The 16355-nt window shown below is 37.6% G+C and overlaps 1 protein-coding gene and 1 long non-coding RNA gene across 3 annotated transcripts in view; one reads left to right on the forward strand and one right to left on the reverse strand.

Annotated features, from left to right (window-relative positions):
* Window positions 1–492: 492 nt before the first annotated feature.
* On the reverse strand, window positions 493–13697 carry LOC110973189 (uncharacterized). Its single transcript, XM_022223811.2, has 15 exons — window positions 13558–13697; window positions 12287–12412; window positions 11694–11881; window positions 10635–10793; window positions 7882–7964; window positions 7485–7611; window positions 7159–7263; window positions 6196–6381; window positions 5709–5837; window positions 5238–5441; window positions 4657–4782; window positions 4482–4544; window positions 4048–4125; window positions 3615–3796; window positions 493–3185 (listed from the first exon to the last, which is right to left on the reverse strand). The coding sequence occupies exons 2-15, from the start codon at window positions 12363–12365 to the stop codon at window positions 3119–3121; spliced, it is 1776 nt and encodes a 591-aa protein (XP_022079503.2). The 5' UTR covers window positions 12366–12412; window positions 13558–13697; the 3' UTR covers window positions 493–3118.
* Window positions 8505–16355, forward strand: part of LOC147795980 (uncharacterized) — a 45220-nt gene continuing 37369 nt past the window's right edge. Inside the window, exon 1 of one of the 2 annotated variants that reach the window (XR_015428367.1) lies at window positions 8505–9594. This is a non-coding gene — a long non-coding RNA (uncharacterized LOC147795980). Of the gene's footprint in view, window positions 9595–15727; window positions 16335–16355 lie in introns of those variants that run through there. The other variant, XR_015428368.1, reaches the window with a different exon arrangement.

Genomic DNA, 16355 nt, shown 5'->3' on the forward strand with positions numbered 1-16355 from the left:
CTCTTGCGAAATCGAGGGATTTTTTAACCTTGTGCAATAATTATTATGACACACTACGAAAGCTCATTAGTGCCATTTTCAATGGTCAACAATAAAACCCCCCAAAGTTTCTAGAGTTTTCATTAAATACATGTGTATTGGTTGCAAGGTTTATGAGATGTACTATTCCCAAAGTTATTTTTGGCCCTGAAATGAGTAGATATTTTTAAAGCTCTTTTTCACGAGGTCTAGTTTTCGTGATATGGTCACAGATCTCACTGTGAGCGAAGCACGTCATTGCTGAAACTAGTCTTGATCGAGATTCATCATATGCATACGAGCAAAATAAGCCGAAATTTTGTTTCAATGACCTTTTTCAATTTTAACTTTCCACTGCCACTTCTTAAGTTTGAAACGTCTGAAGGGGCGCATTCAATGAAATACACACCCTTCCTTAAAAGGAGGAATGCTCAGGACCACCACTGTACATGCAAAAACTAGCAGAAGCACAAAAATGCTAACATTTTGTGTTTATTACGCCTTTAACGCCGAAACAACAAACTACACAAAAAACAACAAAGTCTGTGTGATGCAACAATCAAAATTAAGCACACATCTGAGTAAAATGTCGACATTTATACAGCAAGTATTCCAACAGTTGCAAACTCAAATCTCACTTTTTTCAATATTCACATGAAAAATGAAAAACATGTAGTGTGTAACTTGATTTGTCATAAGGTCATTGATCCGAGGAAAACTGACCACAGTATGAAAGCATTTTTGTTCAGTATTTAGGTTAAAATGGTTTCTAGAGGTTGGGGGCAGAGATTATGATGAGCGATCGGCAAAAAAACACATACATATTGATAAACTTGGTTACTGTAAATAAAGCCGTATCATATCTGACAAAGCAAGCAGTTATATAGCAAACAGTGCAACTATCCTGCTTGGTAAATCTTAGTTTATTACTGAATGTTGAACTTTTCTTTTTAAATCACTAAGAAAAGGTTTGTGGGTACAGCATGTGAAATCGATCTCTGCTGTAAAAATAGTAGTCCTGAGAAGAACTGGCGAGTGTAAACTCAACGTTTTGACCATGATGCTCTGGTCGTCCTTCTGTTGTCCTTCGGAGGACGACAAGAGTGCCCTGGAAAAGATCGATTTCACATGACATACACGCAAACCTCCTCTCAGTCTAGCTCCAGTATGTTAATTTTTGTGTCTTACTTATCAGTCGTCATGCTCAGTTTCATCACCGAGTACACCAATTCAAATACATGTAGTATTTTCTCAAGTTTCTGCGTAACATCAGCATTTTTATTCGTATGAAATATGCATTATGCTAATTAACCTGTTTACCAAACAGGATGCTATTTAATACATGTGCAACACTTTCATTACAATACGTGTTGTATTCTGTCACTATCACGAAATAAGAGCAGATATAATTAATTAATACTCAGGCCCTACCTGGTGAAACATGCAATATTCGATAATTTTGTACTTTTGTTTCAAGTTACTTGATAATTCTTATTTCATATTTCTCATGACCTGAAACGCATTCGGCAACTTACATCACTCTTCATGCCAAATCGTTTTGTGCCCAAAACTAAGTCAAATTTTGTCTCACCAGAAAAGGCATCTGAAAAAAAAAGACTCTAAACACGAATCCTAAGCCTACACACTTATCTATCATAAAGTAGCTCTATCAACTCGTAACGGTTTCAAAAAACATTATTGGAGTAGTGGTGATGCACATTTCTGCGACATCAATCTAAATCTATCTGAATCTTATAATGCTATTATTGCCTATACAGCTTTTCTGTGACAATACGTAATTCTTAAAGAGTATTCTCAACAGTTAACAGTTTCTTTACCAAGTTTTCTACGTCTCTACAGATCTTCATAATAAGAGTCACTCCGACACTTCATGACGCAATCTCTTTCGAAAACGTTGCGCAAGAAAAAATTACAAATTCAAAGTAATCACTACAAAGTTATCATTTCCAAAACCTGAAATGAAAACGTGTAGACATAAAAAACAACCCTCAACCATTAGTTCTCAAACCAAGTAACAAAGCAAAATCTTTTTGAGTTAGTCAATAAGAACATCAAAGAAGTAAATATCATTCCAAACACATTGAAATGCCCCGCACAGCAGCAACAACTCAACATGCTTGGAATGAAAACAATTACGTGTGTACAATATTTGAAAAATAAAGCAATAAACTAATAATGTAATAAATAAGCTGTGAATTCTTGAAAAATGTCTTTACGACCTTCGGAATGAAGAATTTTCTTGACAACTTTATTGTAAGTTTTCTTAAAAAACGTTTTCCTTTGATTCCCCCTTTTGATCGTGTATCAACTCATACACTAAACTCAGCTTTAACTTGAACACATTGTAGTTTATGACAAACTTTTCCTCACCACTTCAAGTTAACTTCTTTAAAGCTTTTTTAAAAATTTTTTTCTCTTTTCAATATGCTTTTTCTGTTTCACCTGAGGCGAACATTTTTTTCTGTATTCATCAGCTTAACTTTTACACATTGTACCGACTAATCTTGAGGTTCTGAAATATACCTGAACTTTTGCACATTTTAATGGGAAGTTATCAGGCACATGTAGATAATGATGATATATGATGATAACAAACATCCACCAAAGGTATTTTTTAGCAATGAATAGGCATAGCAAGCATGGCTTATACATGAATGGAACATCTACATGGAGATTACTAATTCAAAGAAAGTATTACAACTTCACAGTGTTTTCAACATGAATCATTCAATAAAGTTCATCTCCATGTTATCATCAATGTAACATAAAGGACCAATGTGCAAAAGTGAAACAGTCTCAAAGTATCTTGTGAATGAATATTCTCCAAAAATTTGCTAATATTTTTGGAAAATATTATCACAGAAAGGACATTTTCTCCTCCGTTGACTCAACTTCGTTTAAGCCCTGTAGTTGAGTCGTTCATCAAGTTATCACTTTACTCACACTGAGTCATTCACATCTCAGGAGAAGGGTTGCGGTTGCTCTTCCTGAGATTTAAATGACTTAGTGTGAGTTGCTAGGATGTCTTGAGTTATGATTCAAGATCAGTTACTGAGACAAGTACTCTGTCACTCAATCTTTAGTTATCCAGACAGGTGTTGATGTGAACATGGTAGTCTGGGTCATTGTCAAAAGTCCTTTCACATCTAATGGAAGAAAAAGTCAATATAAAAAGAATTTAAATTGAGAAAAAAGTGATTTCAAGAAAGGAATGGTTAACATGATGAAAAAAGTTGAATCAACCAACATGTAGTTACAACAGCATTAACTGATTAATTGAAAATACCAATCAATGACCTGAATTGACTTATGACTAGACTGTCACCTGAACTTACTCAGGCTATGACTACATCATGATCTTACTGACTTACGATCACACACTGATCTGAGCTGACTTTCAACCTGCCATTTAACAGACCTAATTTCCCAATTTGATCCAGTGTTGTAACTAGTAAAATAATTTCAACCAGAAACTTCTTTGTAGCATACTATGAATTGGTCTGAGGTGACCTATGAACCGACTAATGAGACACTTGACAAACCTTAAGTATGGTCATTTAATGACTTGAACTGACCTTGGGCAGATCCGGTTGTTCTGGTCATTCTCAGTTGGGTTAGCATCACTGAATGCTTCATTGAATTCCACACTAACTCTTGGCCCGCCATCCATCTCAACATCATCACCATCAATGTAAACATCATTGGCAGCTAGGTTGTAGGTTCGTCTGCCTTGGCCATGAGGAATCAGCCGACCGGACTTTTTCAAAAAGAAAACGACAGTGAGGATGAAAATATTTAAAATGAATTTCAGGTTGTTCTTGCTAAATTAGTGCTTTAATGTTGAGACAAAAATCAAATAATGTAATTAATTCCACTGTTTCAGTAGACAAATACAATGTATTGATCTACACTACTTCACTCTTTTATGTCAATACCGTACTACTTTTTTTCATGGAATTGAGTGCTTTGTATAAAATGGGGTTCTCACAATCATCAAAATGTACATACCTCCTGTGGGTACACTGGTCGGTTGTGTCTAGCTGGGGGTTGTTGATAGACAACATAGCCATAGTCATGTGGAGGGGCCTAAACATACAATGTAGAATTCATCATTTCAATGGCATTTGACAATCCCTGTCTTCTTTTGTTAGATTTCATTATCAGACACTTTTTAATTTTTTAAAAATGCATGACTAACACCAACATTCTGATATTTGCCTAAAAGTCTGAAATCCCGGCAAATGTGCAAAATAATTATTGTGCTGTATTTTAAAGGAATTATCCAGTATCTGGACATGTCAGGCGCAATAATTTGCCCCTTTTCTTCACACAATTGTTTTTTTTGCAGCTCCACTTGGCTCTATCTTGACAAGCCTGGTCAATGATTATCCTGCGGAATTTAAAACTAACATGAATGGCTATTTGGATGAGTGAATACAGACCGAAGCTGAATAGTGATGACGATCACGTTGCAGGTGAGTCAGTGTTGGATCCTGGTACACTACCTGCAGATAGCACAAACAACATCCTAAGTAATTACTTGTAACTGGCCTTTCTTTTAAGTTCTTGAATTTATCTGTAAGGCAATGCTGGCCTGATAAAATCTTGTTGTCTTACCTCTTGCCCACATTGCTTGAGGAGTTTCTTGGTTCGACGGAGCTCTTTTTGCATGACATCAAGTTCCCCTATTACACGCTGCCGGTCCTGACGCTCATGAGTGAAGTCTGAATGGAAAACTTCATTCTATATGTCACAGAATTCAAAATCTATTGGTATATAAAGGAATATTACCATTCCTGATTTATGAAAGTACGTCACATCAGGGAGTCAAATGGTTGGTTATCTAGAATACTTGGATGTCGATGACTTTTAAACAAATGTGTTTCCTAAATCACATCAGATTTGATGTTTCTTGTTTATATGTGGCATCAAATTATAAATTATAAAGAAGGCTGCAAATATGTAAAGCTTCATCATGCAATGAGACACATTAAACATACACAGTAAACCTTTCAATTTAACTCTGCTACTTTACTGTGAGAACAACCATTTTACTAATTGTCTTCATTTTAGGAGTTCAAAACGCTGTCTTTTCTCAGCTTTTATCATTTAATAAAGTCCCTTCTGTTTCCATGACAATCATTTTTGTCATTGCCTGATGTTATCTGCCATAGCAACTGCTATGCTAATAAGCTGACCTGTTGTCTCAGCAGCTCAATCTCCTCTTTCATCTCAGCTTCTGTCATTTCATGAACTCCCTTTTGATGTCCAATTAGACGAGTCTGGTCATGCTGTCCCTGCTGATGACTGGCTGATGGGGAAGAGGCACGCTGTTCTCTTTGTTGTTCAGAGTAGATTCCTGCTGACTCTTCTTCACTGTTTCTGATTTTCTTGGCAAGGGCCTAAATAAGGTGACAAGGAATGTCTCTTAATCAGTGCCAGTGTATTCAATGTAACAGTATGAATGGCAATAGTATCCATGTTTAGTAAGCTATGTACTAATATCAGCCCCTTTTTTCTCTCCACATTTTTCAGATACAAGAAACAAAAGGTGGAACAAATTAAGAAAACCTCTTGACTTGTTAGAAAAGTTTACAGAAGTACAACAAAGCATAACACTATAAGAAAATTAATTTTACAGTTGATAATCAAAAATTTCAAGCAGCTACCTCATTCAAGCGTTTGATCTCTCTTTCCATCTCATTACGTTGGCCAGTCAGTGTGCGAGCATAGCGTTCTAGCTTCTCACATTTCTGATTGATGGCAACAGCTTCTGCTAGTGCTCCTGCATGCTCTTTCTGTAAATTTTGGTAGTTATACAAATACAATCATCAGTGATAAAAGTTATAATGTCGAGATCCTTCTGATGTCCTTGGTATCTTTATTTTATAGCTACCTTCTCCACTTTGTTCCAGGATCATATCATAATCTGTTATAATCAGCCGCATTCAAACACTCTATTCACTCGTGAGTGAAGGGAAATTTTGCCAATTTCTTAGGCCCTTTTAAAAATTAGAGCTTTCTCTGTTGCACAAACACTTTACTTTAATAACTTCAGCTTTAAACTCATTCCGAGCCACTTTCAGAGCACTAAATCATGTCTTGACATCTGCTTATAACTAGGTTCCACATTTCATTTCTCTCTTTTATATTCACCTCAGCTTTCTCGATCCTTGCCTTTTCGTGTACCATCATGTCATCTCCAACTTTCTGTTCTTTCTCCAGCATCAATATCTGATTCTTTGCATCATCCAGTTCTTTTTGGAGGATGTTGATACGGGCCTCTAGCTGAGCTTTCATGGTTCTGTAATGCTCATCCCAAGAATGATTCACTTTCACAATCTATGCAATACAAAATTGCAAACCAAACATAAATATCAGTTGAAATTATACAGTGTTACAAACTATTTGGTACTTTTCTGAAATAGTCCTGCTATTTATCACCAAAGACAGGGAGAAAATATGGACTACAAATTATGCCTGTTTTCCATATAACTGTTGCAATAACCGACGTCTCCAAAAGGCCCCCGACACTAGAGGCTGACATATGGAAATGTTTTGTCTGGGATTTTCCCACCTGACGCAAACAGGCAGAGTGACAGTCGGCGAAGTTGAACTTGTGCCAACTATTTGCACTTAGCTGCCAGAGTAGGCCCATACAAAATGTATAATGGCATGACAGGCATACAACATATCTTTCTTGCTCAGTAACACACATTATGCCCATTTTTTCATATTACTTAAAAGTAATGCCTCCAATGTCCAAAAAATGACTACAAACAAAATACATCTAATTGAAGTCACAATTTAGCTTCAAGAGCATCACCACTATCACCACCATTTTCCTGAGTTAAGAATGCCATTCTGTTAAAATTTCTTTCAGAATGACATCACACACCACCTCTTCTATGATTGTCAGCTTTTGACATCATGCCTGCCGTCAGCATTCCTTACGACCATGGAAACCGTTTTCGCTCTCACACAAATACTTTCCCATTCATCATTACTACATTGTGGTGTAATATGTAAATCTAAAATTGATTCCTCCACAATAGTAGGTGTTAACATAAAATATTTTTTGTAGAACCTGATAATAATTTGTGTTTGTTATTTCTTTACCTCTTCAATCTGTCCTTTGAGGGAGGCATATTTCCGCTGCAGGATTGAGTGATCTTCTTCGCTGACTCCTGCTGGGCCTTGTACACTACGGTGTTTCTCTTTTTCCTACAAGAAAAAGACAGAAAAAATGGCATTAACCACAGGCAGGGCACACAATATCTCACATAGTCCATAGTCCATGTGACAGCAGCAGTTTCAATGACCCACTCTTCCTTCTACCTCATTCTTCGACTTGATGCATTTCTTAAAGTTTAATAACATGGAATAGAACAGAATACATATACCAAGGTAACACTGAAGATACCATATCAAAATAATCAAAGTACCTTTTTCTCAGCATATTTGATCTCACAAGCCTCTTTCTTGGTAACATAGTCAAATCCTCCAAGATGTTCATCTTCCTTAGCCCGTTTCAACTCCGCTACTTCCTCCAGTAACTTCCTGTTCTCTTCTCTGATGAAGAAAAGTAATGAAACTTTCTTTGAAGATTTTAACTGAGCACATTTCTCAGTGTCAGACTAATTGTGCTCTATATGAAACTGGAATTAATAGTTTTTCTTTTCTTCAATGAAATCTACACAAGTCATTTAAAGACAGTGGATAGTTTCCTTACTCTTCATCTTTACGAACTAGGTTCAACTTACATGCGGACTGACGTGTTGAGTGAGTTTTCATTACCTACTTGATCACAATGTACTTGCTACAACATAAAACTATGCTTACTTGATGTTATCTCGCTCTTCTTTAATCAACTCAACCTCACTCTTGAGATTTTGGTTCTCCTCTTCAAAGATCCCACGTAAAATCTGAAAGACAAATTATCCACATTTTTGCTTAATCTGCAATTCACAAGTAAAGTTCAAACCCAGATCGAGATCTTGATTACTTCTAAACCAAGGAACTCCTTGCCTGATTTGGAAGGTGCTTGGATATAACTCGGTGATCACTTTTGAGATAATTCACAATGAAAACATGTTTTAAATGGCAGAAGAACTCAGTAAAGTTAATCTTGTTTACAAGTTATGGTCATGTTCATATTAAACAGACTAAGGTGACACTGACTGTTGTGAAAGGTCCCTTCTCCCAGTAAATTCATTTAAGGCAAATTCTCAAAACTAAAGGTTGGAGTTTTAATTTTAATTCCAAGTTAAATGACCTAAAAGACAAACTTATTTGGAAATACCTTTTGTCCCATTAATCTATATTTTGCTGTTTCCCTGCTGCCTAATTTCTATTAACAAAAAAATCTTACGAACCTTTTGCTTGAATTTCTATTTAAAACATCATTTATTAATTGTTTCCAACAGCAAGAAAATTGCCACTTACAGGAAAGGTACAAAAACTAGAAATTGAAATATAAGACAATAAATATATATATGTACTTTTATAAATTCAGAGAATATAGCCTAAAAGGAGAAGATTCAAATGAAACACAAATAAAAGATATATTATTTAAATTACACGTATCAACACTATATGCGACATATGCGATGGAGTAGTTAAATATTAAATGCAGTGAATTTCAGTTCCGGTATTTATAAGTTACTTAGTCTGAGAGCTTGGTAGATTTCGCTACGGAAGCAAGCAAGACTTGCCGCCCCAAACAAATCACACCTCCCATGGAGCCCACTGTATGTTGTAGAGATTCTAGAGACGAAGCCTCTCTTAACAACATCAATGCGACTCCGTGGGATGTGCAGAATGTGTTTGTCAGCAAATCTTGTCCTGCATGATGGAGTGTAAAGGCTAAAAGGAATAGCGTCAGTAACAGTGAAATGATTGTGGAATACCTTGTACAAAAATAAACAGTCATTTACGATAAGTCGGTGAGAAAAATGGAACAAATCTAAACCGGGAACAAAGATTCTGGTAGTCAGGAATGGGTACATCATTGTCGGGACCTAGAGTTTTATACATAAAATAAAGAAACCTGCGTTCTATCTTAGTTGCTTGGTACGGTGAAATAGAGTTAATAGCAATTGTACAGTATTCAAGTTGAGGCCTTATCAAGAAATAGTACAATGTGCCGAGAACATGCTCAACGCGATTAGCCTTCTTGATAATAAACTCAACATGGTGAACAAAGTTAAGTCATGTGTCAATATAAATTCCAAGATCTTTCTGTACACACACTCTCTCTAGCTCCTGGCCTTGCAACTGATACCTGGAAACAATGGGCTTCTTCTTAAGGGTTGCATTCAACTCGCTGTCAAACCAGGGAGGGGAAGGCGACGCGGTCGGATTATCGGGACAACATCTCTTACTGCAGCCTCCACAAAGTCATAGAAGAGAGAGGTTGCCTCATTACAGTTGTCTGCTGCCTCCAACAGATGCCATGGAGCGCATGCAAGTGTTTGGTTTAAGTCATTTAATCTGCCTTGCGGTAATTGAAGACAGGACGCTTGACCATGTGTGGTTTTGGATTGCACCAAACAGGTAGGATAACCTTGAGGGACTTGTGGTCAGAAGCAAAAACTTTGTCTCCAATTTCTGCTACAGCTTGAATACCCAAAGGTTTTCCACATCAGGTTGTTCAAATTCTGGTTTTTTTCGATATTCTAAATCATTGCGGCATCCTAACAGGACACCACCACCACGTGCACCAGTTCTGTCCAAAGGCACTATGGCTGCCACATTGCGCTGTAATTCCCCTAGAAAAAAGGCTGGCTTGGCTGAAAGGCCCATTAGAAATTCCAACACAATGGGGTCGCTCATTCATTGAATGCCAACTGGAGTGTGCACAGCCAGAGTGTAGCACTGCAAAATCCTGATCAAAAACACTCCCAAACTCTTCAGCTGTGCCACATACATCCTCAAAAACTAGACAGGATGAATAACTATTTGTTCCCCCATCCGCCCCTGATTTTACAGCATGGTGTTTCACATAAGTTGAGGCATTTCATATTGCACTTCACTTGTGGAATTGCTCAGAAGGGGAAACACCCCACGAGAATGAGAGGGACTTCCCAATGTCCTATGAGAAATGAATATCAAGTAAACTTTGACGTGGCACACATCACATCCTCTAGTGCAGTACACACGGTACATGTAGATTTATATAAGACGCTGGGAACTAACAAATACAGGTGCGAGTGGGTTAGTTATTCAATTTTGATACAGTAAGTAACCTTGTCATGAAACAGATAAGGATAAAAACCACATCCAAAGAGGAAAAAACCAGCACAAAGGCCAGACTGTGGCTGCTACATGCACTAAAATGGCACCACAGTATGGTGAGTGTGGAGAAAAAAATCCACAAGCCTGAAGAATCTTGGTTAAAACATTGAACAAAACAATGAAAAAATTTGAAACGAACTTGGCCAAAAAAGTTTGAAATACTGTTCATTTAAAAACTTCAAAAACTTCATGGAAACAAAAATTTAAATTGAAGAAAAGACTCTGAAACCAAAATAAAACAATTTCAGTTTGGCAAGAAAACAATATAAAACGTATGTATGATTGTGAGATTGTCATACCGTCTGTGTTTTGACCTTGCGCTCCAAACGGATAATCTTCGGCACAAGTTCTGTCAGGTGAGCCGTGATCTCAGTGGCCACATTGCCTTTGGATAAACTCTGCAGCGCAAGTTCAACATTATGAATCTGCATGGATACCTCAGGACGATCAGGAAGAACCTGGCCAACAAAAACCAAATGCAGCATTAAGTGCCCAACATACTGAACTAAAAAATCTTTCCATATTAATAATACCAAAACCAAGGCAAAGTTCATGGCAAGGAAAGATGCTTGAAAAATGGAAAATTACAATAAATGGTTCATTACTCATCTTTCACATAATTATCCATTCTCCCACCCCCACTTGCAACTAGATTACAACTGTTGGAGTCAACTTCACAGTGCTGGGAATCCAAGCAACTGAATGGAACTTGTTTGGTACTTAAAAACACTGAAAAAATCATGACAAACCTGTCCAAGTCCCAAACCTTTAAATCTGTATGATCTTTTTCACTTGAGGTTATAGGAAGCAACGGTGGCAGCAACAGATTTTACAAGTACATGTTGCTTAAGGGGAGGAAAGGGAGGAGCAAAGATTTTTTTGAGGGGGGAGAAACACTTTTTGGAGGAATTAAGAGATGTACCATATTTTCTAATCAAACATAAAACTTACATGTACAGTTGTAATGTTACTCATTGCACAAGCATAACATGGAATAATATAGTGTCTCACTGACCCATGAGGCCCAAAGGCTGAGTGGTACAAAAAGTCTATGGGAGGCAGACACTTTACATGATAAGAGTAAGCGTTTGCTTGACGACGTCAAAATGCTGTATAAACAAAGCAAATGTCATTACCCCCAAATTGAATGAGCATGACATGAATTAAAGGCTTTCAGTATCAGTTCAAGACTTCTATATCTAAATGCTCATATTAAATACCCAATATAATTTCTGATCTGGAGTAAATATAATCTAGACCTCACTTTAAAGCCCCCCTTGCAACAGCCCCTTCTGCAGTTTCTCTCATTTGTTTTTATCACTCTGTCAAATAATCCTAAATCATGCTGTGTTGCTTACATCATGTCGCAATGAAGTGTTTACCGGGTCTCCGTGATTGCTCATCAGATGCGCTGAGAGATGTTCAAATTCTTCTGAGAGGGTACCAATGGATGATGATGATGATGTAGTTGTTGGTCCAGGGCCAGAGGTTGGGTCATCAGGGGATGGTTGATCAGCGTTGGTGTCTTTGTCGTTTGGGTTGCATTCTAAAAATATTCGGTGGAGAAACATGAACACTGAAGTCAGAAACCATTGTATACAGATGTGTTTACAAATTTTGATTGATAAATCATCACTGAGCCATCAGATGATCTTGCCTAATGATCTGATTCAAAATTGCAGAACATTGCTTTGAATAGGAATCAAGCATGAGATTTCCTGCAAGATCAAAGGATTACGCAGTATGACAGACAACTGAATAGATTGATGGTTCATTGGTACATAAATGTATGCATCCATGCATGTAAATGTACAAGTAGCTGTCAGTGTAAAGATGCACAGCCAGATTTTGTATGTACATTACCGGAATCTCATCTAAAGCACAGCCACTTGTTAATCTTTTCCACATTTGACACACAGTCCTCATTTAATGAGGTACATCTTTTACCCACCTAACCTTCCTGGAGGTCCCTTAAATGAGGAGGTGATGTTGACCTCCTTGATGTGATCGGGTCTTGCATCTTCCATCATACATGTATTTGTTTATATGAAGAATTTCATGATTGATGTGTTCTTTCCTGTTGATAGCAGACAATATTTATAACTTATGAAAGCTTTACCTCAAAACAATCGAATGACTATTCAATTTGAAACAAAAGGATCTTTTTATAAAAGAAATGCAAATTGTACTGTCATCCAGTTGCATTTCACTTTTTTAAACACCAGCACTGAACTGATACCATAAAATTAGAAAATTAACTTGTAACTGAGTGATCGCGTGACAATACGGTGCAATAGCACCAGGAATGGGACTCTCTGCAGGACAAGATGGCTTCAAGTTGGGGTTTAGGTTTTCTATTGAGTTCATTTTTTTCAGTGCCCCCAAAAGTTGCAAGACTTATCCTTCTGGAAAGAATTCCATATAAACGTGCATTTACACAGATACCACTGGACACCCTGTGCATAAATCCTCTAAGACTAGTCTGAAAATTCTGAAAATTTTAAGTGTTTTCTGAGCGAATACCTCAGTATTTTCACTGCTAAATTTGACTTTTTTAGGACATTCTCTTGCTTTTAGATAGCCAATTGGAGTAACTGGTTGCTGCAGGAAAAAATTAAAGTGGTGCCTGTTGTACCAAATGGATTCCAACATTGACGTATTTCTTTTTGTGATTCCAGGGTATTTTTTTCAAGCTAAGTGAGATAAATACAGTCTAAAATTGCCACGTGGTCAGACTTCCATTCATGAATACAAATTTATGCACGTCCACTGACAATATGAGCAGTGGCATCAAATGAAGATCTGTCGTGCTGAAATTTCTAAGTCATGCAATCATGGCAATTAATTAGGCCTACATATATGTAGCCTACATGTTGTCAGTTGCCGTGCTAGTACAACAAAAGCATATAAAAATGATTCACGTAGTACACGTCTGTTTTTATGCAGTTGCGCAATTTTGTGGTTGCTAGTCGACTAGTCACCAATACATATGCGTATGACGCTTCCTGATTTTAATTTCGTAATGCACGTTCGCGTCGTAGGGCTAACATACATGTACAGTACTATACATGTACATGGCCTATGCCTGGTGTAGCAACGCAAGATGGCGGATTCTAACGTACGTTGTTCCGAAGTTTGAGCCCTGCAGAAATCTCGACTAAAAATATGAGTTAAACCTTTTTTTTTCTTGATACAGTTTGTGTTTAAAGTAACACTACTTACTTTCTCCCTTGTAGCCTCTTTCAAACAAGTAATGCAAGATGTTATCACGGAGAAACCCGTTAAAAATTCACTGAATCATAGGTCTGGCAACCATACAAGGTCTGAAACCCGCATATGATATGAAAGGGTATTTCCCTTCGGTTTTTTTTTTAACTATGCCTGTCTGGTGCCCAAACCCAACGCCATAATCTGATAACAATAATTGCTGCTGTTCCATTAGGCTCCCAGACTACCATTACGCACTCTGACGGTCCGCCTATGGGGATTTTACATTTGGCCGTCCAATCACGTTCGATACTTTTTGAAAAAAATAATTCATTACTCGGAAACCACCCCATGCTTTCTTGAAAAACATGATTGTACAACCTTGCAAAGATTCACGTAGTACCTGCAGTCGATGGGTTCCGGATTCCGTTGAGTTGACATCACGCAGTTGTTGTCAGCAAAAGTCAGATGAAATATTAGAATCTTTTAGAAAAGTGGAATATTGCTTTATGTTTATTAACTTATAAAGTATCCGAAAATGTGCAAAACATTTTGATCTGTTTTATTTTGTTTTTTCCCAGAGACTACCATAAAATTTCAAACCGTAACTATTTATCTGCGTACGAGACTGCTGTATTGCAGTGTTCTTCATATATTTTAGATTTTGGAAGTGATGGGTCAATTTTTGGCAGGATATTTCTCTTTTAGGTCAGGTAATTTTTCAGTTTCTATAAATTGTTGTACTAGCAAATAGTTTTCAAAGCCCTTTTTCCCAAGTTGGATTTTTTAAGAAGAAACTGAACGAAAAAATATTACATATTCTAAAATCTTTGAACGTTATTTTTCCTATCCAAGGGTTCCAGAAGTGCACCATCAGGGGTCAACTTTCAGCCTCTATATTGCAGTGACCAGGAAATAGAAGGAAAAATATCTACTATTAGATGTACTCAGTTTTGCCGTCGTGAATTTGTAAATTTTGTTTTGCACTTTTACATTATCCATGCAATGATGTTTGTAGTTTTATTGTGTCACCTCAAAACATCAGTTTTCCAAGTCTCTTTACAAATTTGGTTAAGACTGTCCACTAATGTTGACCAACACAGGACAGCTCCCCGGTTAAGTTCACGAAAAACAAAATGCGCTCGTGTTTCATCCCAAGGAGTGATCATGAGATCTCATAAAACACTTTTCTGTGTAAAGTCATACAAGCAATTGCGCAAGCATTAAATTTGAAGTTATTATTTGATCATACCAAGCGCCAACGATAGTATGAATAATCAACCGCCTGTACTGCAGTACACAGCGTTTTAAGGATATGGGTTACCAGCGAAATATTTTTTGGTTGTTAAACAGATGGGGATTACTTTGGGATTTTTGCCCTGCCCGACGTGTATTACAATATTAATACTGTATACTCAGTGTTTGCCCCCGAAGGCTAGTGAAAAAACCCACAAACGAAATCGGTTGGGAATCAAAAAGTGGGTTCGGGGCACACACTTGTAATACAAGTCGGGCAGGGCAAAAATCCCAAATTAATTAACATCTCCCTGGGGCAAATCCATCCTTGGAAAACAGATGGTACATAGCAAGGCGCTCGTTGAGCTCTGGCATGCCAGAAAGTATAGCTTTGAATTGTGGCAAGACTTGTTTTACAGTTTTGGCCGGCGTACCGTGCAGCAGGCGACACGCGCTGGCGAGCTCGAGCACAGCCGAATAGAACAAACAAACAAACAAACAACCCAACAAACAAACAAACAAACAAACAAACAAACAAACAAACAAACAAACAAACAACCCAACAAACAAACAAACAACCCAACAAACAAACAAACAAACAAACAAACAAACAAACAAACAAACAAACAAACAAACAAACAAACTCCCCCTGGAGGTGCATACACCCCCAACACCCCAACAAACAAACAAACAAACAAACAAACAACCCAACACCCCAACAAACACCCCAACAACACAACAAACAAACAAAACAAAAAACCCAAAACAGTTTCAGCCTGAGACGGAGCCGAAGTTTAATATTGGAAACGGCCAATGTTTTTCTGTCAGTTCGTCTCTTGTGAGTATAGCGCCCTCTACTGGTACTGCTATTCGGCATTACTCGCCAGCGCATGTCGCCCACGCGTACACCGGTCAATACAGTAAAACTAGTCTTGGGGCAAGACTAGCAGAAAAGCGGCAATTGTCGGGGCAGTTCAAACTCCATCCTGAATTGTATAAATAATTCGGTTAAGGAGACTTATACCACGTCTCTGCCTCCACCATTGTACGTGATACAAGAGCACAGAAAGTTTTTACTGATGCTTGAGTCATGAGATGAATTTGATCCATTGTCCACCGTTCATACTAGCCGTAAAAGCTTTAATCCTAGGTGAAAGCCATTTTATTGTGTAACTCACTCTTTTGCTGGGCAGAATGTGTGCGCAGGCAGTCACACACGTGTAGTCGGCGCCATCATTGTATCGCAAGGGCGCACACTGTCTTCATTACCTCATGGATTTATATTCAACTTTCCAGATTCAAGTTACAAAATGCTATTGATTTAACTGTACAGAGTGAAGAACTTTTGGGACAAACAACCAACTTGGAGAGCGGCTAATTTGCAATTTGGGAACCACAGTTTGCTGGGCAAATGAAGACCTCGTCTATATAACCTTGCAATTGCCGTGGAGGAAGGAACACGCTTATACTCATCAAAATCCCTCGGTCAACGAAGGACATTATTTCGTTTGGAAAATACGTGCATGTGGAACGTCATCTTAGAAATGTACGTATGGGTAAGTTTCTAAACGTCCTGT

The sequence above is a fragment of the Acanthaster planci genome, linkage group LG19 (assembly GCF_054643075.1).
Source record: "Acanthaster planci isolate LZ-2023a linkage group LG19, COTS_SCS, whole genome shotgun sequence".
Lineage (NCBI taxonomy): Eukaryota > Metazoa > Echinodermata > Asteroidea > Valvatida > Acanthasteridae > Acanthaster > Acanthaster planci.